Source organism: Serinus canaria, unplaced genomic scaffold (assembly GCF_022539315.1).
Source record: "Serinus canaria isolate serCan28SL12 unplaced genomic scaffold, serCan2020 HiC_scaffold_520, whole genome shotgun sequence".
Classification (NCBI taxonomy): Eukaryota; Metazoa; Chordata; class Aves; order Passeriformes; family Fringillidae; genus Serinus; species Serinus canaria.
Window position 1 is genome coordinate 1 of NW_026108634.1, and position 6,751 is coordinate 6,751.

General features: G+C 53.4%; 1 protein-coding gene across 1 annotated transcript; it reads right to left on the minus strand.

Moving 5' to 3' along the window:
* Positions 1-214: 214 nt before the first annotated feature.
* Positions 215-5,407, minus strand: GABBR1 (gamma-aminobutyric acid type B receptor subunit 1; the record flags this gene model as incomplete). The annotated part of the gene is made up of 4 exons (XM_050987926.1): positions 4,976-5,407; positions 3,513-3,755; positions 2,295-2,358; positions 215-368 (listed from the first exon to the last, which is right to left on the minus strand). Coding segments are annotated over exons 1-4 (722 nt in total), but the record flags the coding sequence as incomplete, so codon positions are not given.
* Positions 5,408-6,751: the final 1,344 nt, after the last annotated feature.

A 6,751-nucleotide genomic window follows, 5' to 3' on the forward strand; every position in this document is an offset into this window, starting at 1 on the left:
CCCCCAATTTTCCCATTTCCCCCCAAATCCCAATTTCCCCATTTCCCCCCAATTTTCCCCAAAATTTCCCCAATTCTCCCCCAATTTTTCTGCCATTTTTCCCCATTTTTTGCTCAGTTTTTCCCCAAATTTTCCCCAATTTCTCCTCAATTTTTTCCCTGAATTTTCCCCAAATTTTCCCCATTTTTCCCCCAATTTTTTCCCAAAATTTCACCCGATTTCCCCCAATTTCCCCCAATTTCCCCCTCCCCGTTTTGCCCAAATTTGGCCGTTTTCAGCCCGTTTCTCACCGATCCATTTGTCGTTGTTGTACCAGCTCAGGTTGTCCTTGGTGCTGTCGTAGTACCCGATCTTCTGGTACTCCCCGTCTGCGCAGGTGACACCGCACAGGTGGCACAGGTGACACCAGGACAGGTGGCACAGGTGACACCGGCACAGGTGGGACAGGTGGGACCGGTACAGGTGACACCAGCACAGGTGACACCCAGACAAGTGGGACAGGTGACACCAGCACAGGTGGGACAGGTGACACCGGGACAGGTGACAATGGACAGGTGAGACAGGTGACACCCAGACAGGTGGGACAGGTGACAATGGACAGGTGGGACAGGTGACACCGGACAGGTGACACCCAATGGACAGGTGAGACAGGTGACACCCAGACAGGTGGGACAGGTGACAATGCACAGGTGGGACAGGTGACATGGACAGGTGACACCCAATGGACAGGTGAGACAGGTGACACCCAGACAGGTGGGACAGGTGACACCGGCACAGGTGACACCCAATGGACAGGTGATACAGGTGATATCACACAGGTGAGACAGGTGACAATGGACAGGTGGGACAGGTGACACCCAGACAGGTGGGACAGGTGACACCGGGACAGGTGACACCAGACAGGTGACACCGGGACAGGTGACACCCAATGGACAGGTGGGACAGGTGACACCAGCACAGGTGGCATCACACAAGTGACACCACGACAGGTGACAATGGACAGGTGGGACAGGTGACACCAGGACAGGTGGGACAGGTGACACCGGCACAGGTGACAATGGACAGGTGACACCGGCACAGGTGGGACAGGTGACATCACACAAGTGGGAGAGGTGACAATGGACAGGTGGGACAGGTGACACCGGCACAGGTGACACCAGGACAGGTGACAATGGACAGGTGGGACAGGTGACACCGGCACAGGTGACATCACACAAAGTGACACCACAACAGGTGACAATGGACAGGTGGGACAGGTGACACCAAATGGACAGGTGACACCCAGACGGGTGACACCGGCACAGGTGACAATGGACAGGTGACACCCAGACAGGTGGGACAGGTGACACCGGGACAGGTGACAATGGACAGGTGACACCCAGACAGGTGGGACAGGTGACAATGGACAGGTGACATCACACAGGTGGGACAGGTGGGACAGGTGACACTGGGATAGGTGGGACAGGTGACACCAGCACAGGTGACACCCAATGGACAGGTGACACCAGCACAGGTGGGACAGGTGATATCCAATGGACAGGTGACATCACACAGGTGGGACAGGTGGGACAGGTGACACCGGCACAGGCAACCTAAAGGTCCCTCAGTGCCACCCAATGTCCCTCAATGTCACCTGGAAGTCCCTGAGTGCCACCTGGAGGTCCCTCAATGTCACCTGAGGTCCCTCAGTGTCACTTGAGGTCTCTCAAGAGGTCCCTCAGTGCCACCCAATGTCCCTCAGTGTCACCTGAGGTCCCTCAGTGTCACCTGAAGGTCCCTCAATGTCACCTGAAGGTCCCTCAATGTCACTTAGAGGTCCTTGAGTGCCCCCTGGAGGTCCCCGAGTGCCCCCTGGAGGTCCCTCAGGAGGTCCCTCAGTGTCAACTGAGGTCCCTGAGTGTCACCTGAGGTCCCTGAATGCCACCTGAAGGTCCCTCAGTGTCACCCAAGGTCCCTCAATGTCACCTGAGGTCCCTCAGAAGGTCCCTGAGTGCCACCTGGAGGTCCCCAAGTGCCACCCAATGTCCCTCAATGCCACCTGAAGGTCCCTCAATGTCACCTGAGGTCCCTCAGTGCCACCTGAGGTCCCTCAATGTCACTTAGAGGTCCTTGAGTGCCACCTGGAGGTCCCTCAGGAGGTCTCTCAGTGCCAGCTGAGGTCCCTGAGTGCCACCCAATGTCCCTCAATGTCACCTGAGGTCCCTCAGAAGGTCCCTGAGTGCCCCCTGGAGGTCCCTGAGTGCCCCCTGGAGGTCCCCGAGTGCCACCCCCGCTGTCACCTGCTGTCCCCTCACCTTGGAGCTGCTCGATCAGGGTCCAGGCCATGCGGGAGCCGCTGGCGTCGAACACCACGTGGCCCTGGAGGGGACACGGGGACAGCGTTGGGGACAGCCCCGGGGCCACCTCCGCCCACGGGGGGTGACGTCATGCACGTCACCTCGGTGACGTCATCAATGTCACCTCCACCCATCAGTGGTGACGTCATCAATGTCACCTTGGTGATGTTCTCAATGTCACCTCCGCCCACCAACGGTGATGTCATCAATGTCACCTCTGCCCACGGGTGGTGATGTCATCAATGTCACCTTGGTGGCGTCATCAATGTCATCTCCACCCACCCATGGTGACGTCATCAGTGTCACCTCCGCCCACCAATGGTGACGTTATTGGTGCCACCTCCACCCATGGTGACGTCATCAATGTCACCTCCATCCACTCATGGGGATGTCATCAATGTCACCTCCACCCAAGGATGGTGACGTCATCATGTCACCTCCATCCACTCATGGGGAACGTCATCAATGTCACCTTGGTGATGTCATCAATGTCACCTCCACCCAAGGATGGTGACGTCATCAATGTCACCTCCACCCACCCATGGTGACGTCATTGATGCTACCTCCACCCATGGTGACGTCATCAATGTCACCTCCACCCACCCGTGGTGACATCATCAGTGTCACCTCGGTGACGTCATCAATGTCATCTTGGTGACATTCTCCATGTCACCTCTGCCCACCCGTGGTGACGTCATCAGTGTCCATTTGGTGACGTCATCAATGTCACCTCCACCCACCAACGGTGATGTCATCAATGTCACCTCTGCCCACAGGTGGTGATGTCATCCATGTCACCTCGGTGATGTCATCAATGTCACCTCCACCCAAGGATGAATTTTGAGAACCCATTTCTGAGGAACCTTCACCCAAATTTGACTTTTAGTGACACCTTTGGTGCCACCACCACCCAAACCTGACTTTTGATGACACTTTTGGTGTCACCTCCACCCAAGACTGGATTTTAGGACCCATTTTTGATGTCACCTCCACCCAAGGCTGGATTTTAGGACCCTCCTTGATGCCACCTCCACCCAAACCTGACTTTTGGAGACCCCATTTCTGATGCCCCCTCCACCCAAACCTGACTTTTGGTGCCACCACCACCCAAGGCTGAACTTTGGTGACACTTTCGATGCCACCTCCACCACCCAAACCCGGACCCGTCCCACGCACCGAGACGCCCTCGAAGGCCGAGGAGTTGAGGGCGCGGTAGATCTCGTCGGTGATGGTCTTGTTGTTGTAGTTGAACTCGTCCAAGCCCACCCCTTGCTTGGCCAACTCTTGGGCCGTCTTGTTGAGCGCCAAGGCCAAGGCCCAGATGGCGTCGTAGGCCAGCGGCGCCTCCTGGTAACCGCCGGCCTCGGTGGAGTTGCTGCCCAACCTCTTCTCCAGCTTGGCGATGAACTCTTGGGACGTCTGGTGGGCGAGACCCAACGGTTGGGGTGGAGACCACCCCAGGTTTGGGTTGGAGACCACCCAAGGTTTGGAGACCACCCAAGGTTTGGAGACCACCCAAGGTTTGGGTTGGAGACCACCCAAGGTTTGGGTTGGAGACCACCCAAGGTTTGGGTTGGAGAGCACCCAAGGTTGGGGTGGAGACCACCCAAGGTTTGGAGAACACCAAGGTTTGGGATGGAGAGCACCCAAGTTGACCCAACGATGACGCAATGGTGGGTTGGAGACCACCCAAGGTTTGGATTGGAGACCACCCAAGGTTTGGTTGGAGACCACCCAAGGTTGACCAACATTGACCCAATGGTTTGGGTTGGAGACCACCCAATGTTGACCCAATGATGACGCAATGGTTGGGTTGGAGACCTCCCAAGGTTTGGAGACCACCCAAGGTTGACCCAACGATGACGCAATGGTTGGGTTGGAGACCACCCAAGGTTGACCCAATGGTTTGGGTTGGAGACCACCCAAGGTTTGGGATGGAGAGCACCCAAGGTTGACCCAATGATGACGCAATGGTTGGGGTGGAGACCACCCCAGGTTTGGAGACCACCCAAGGTTGACCCAATGGTTGGGTTGAAGACCACCCAAGGTTTGGGTTGGAGACCACCCAAGGTTTGGAGACCACCCAAGGTTGACCCAACATTGACCCAATGGTTTGAGTTGGAGACCACCCAAGGTTGGAGACCACCCAAGGTTTGCGTTGGAGACCACCCAAGGTTGACCCAATGGTTGACCCAATGGTTTGAGTTGGATCCCACCCAAGGTTTGGGTTGGGACCACCCAAGGTTGGGATGGAGACCACCCAAGGTGACCCAACGATGACGCAATGGTTGGGTTGGAGACCACCCAAGGTTTGGATTGGAGACCACCCAAGGTTTGGAGACCACCCAAGGTTTGGAGACCACCCAAGGTTTGGGTTGGAGACCACCCAAGGTTTGGGTTGGAGACCACCCAAGGTTTGGGTTGGAGAGCACCCAAGGTTGGGGTGGAGACCACCCAAGGGTCACCCAACATTGAGCCAAGGTTTGGTTTGGTCACCACCCAATGGTCACCCAATGGTTGGGTTGGTCACCACCCAATGATCACCCAATGGTTGGGTTGGTCACCACCCAACGTTGACCCAATGGTGGTGTTGGCCACCACCCAAGGGTTTGGTTGCCACCACCCAACCCCACCGGTACCATGTTGGAGATGCTGCGCGTGTTCTCGGGGTTGAGCATGACGATCTCGGTGGTGATGTGACCTTCCACCGCCTCGGCCATCTGGTCGGCCGTGCAGTTGATGGAAGGGTCCTCGGTGCGGAACCATTTGTTGGCGTACCAGCCAATCAGGAACCAGACGTACTTCTTGCCGTAGAGCTTCTCCTTGTAGACCTGGAAGGGTGGGGAGGTCCCTCTGTCCGTCTGTCTGTCCGTCATCGATCGGTGTTCATTTCCATCCATCCATCATTGATCCATCATCACCATCATCATCATCATCATCATCATCATCCTCCATCTCCATCCATCCATCCATCCATCAAGTTCTACCATTGATCCATCATTGATCCATCATTGATCCATCATCATCATCATCATCATTGTCATCATCATCCATCTCCATCCATCTCCATCCATCCATCCATCCATCCATCCATCCATCCATCCATCCATCCATCCATCCAAGTTCTACCATTGATCCATCATTGATCCATCATCATCATCATCATCATCCATCATCCATCATCATCATCATCATCATCATCCATCCATCCATCCATCCATCCATCCATCCATCCAAGTTCTACCATTGATCCATCATTGATCCATCATTGATCCATCATCATCATCATTGTCATCATCATCCATCTCCATCCATGATCCATCATCATCATCCATCTCCATCCATCTCCATCCATGATCCATCATCATCATCCATCTCCATCCATCCATCCATCAAGTTCTACCATTGATCCATCATTGATCCATCATTGGTCCATCATCATCATCATCATCATCCATGATCCATCACCATCATCACCATCATTGATTCATCATCATCGTCATCATCATCACCATCCATGATGCATCATCATCATCACCATCATCCATCCATGATCCATCACCATCATCACCATCATCACCACCATCATCCATCTCCATCCATCCATGATCCATCATCATCACCATCATCACCACCATCACCATCATCATCCATCTCCATCCATCCATCATCATCATCACCATCATTGATCCATCACCATCATCATCATCATCCATGACCCATCACCATCATCACCATCATCGATCCTCACCATCATCATCACCATTCATGCATCCATCACCATCCATCCATCATCGCTCCATCATCCATCATCCATCATCACCATCATGATCCATCACCATCACATCATCACCATCATCCATCATCATCATCATCACCATCATTGATTCATCATCATCACCATCATCCATCCATGATCCATCCTCACCATCATCCATCTCCATCCATCCGTGATCCATCACCATCATCATCATCACCACCATCGATCCATCATCATCATCACCACCATCACCATCATCATCATCCATCTCCATCCATCCATGATCCATCATCATCATCATCACCATCATCATCATCATCATTGATCCATCATCATCATCACCATCATCGATCCATCATCATCATCATCATCATCACCATCCATGATCCATCATCATCATCATCATCGATCCATCATCATCATCATCCATGATCCATCACCATCATCACCATCATGATCCATCACCATCATCATCATCATCATCATTGATTCATCATCATCATCATCATCATCATCTCCATCCATGATCCATCACCATCATCATCATCACCATCATCGATCCATCATCATCATCATCATCCATGATCCATCACCATCATCATCATCACCATCATCGATCCATCATCATCATCATCCATGATCCATCACCATCATC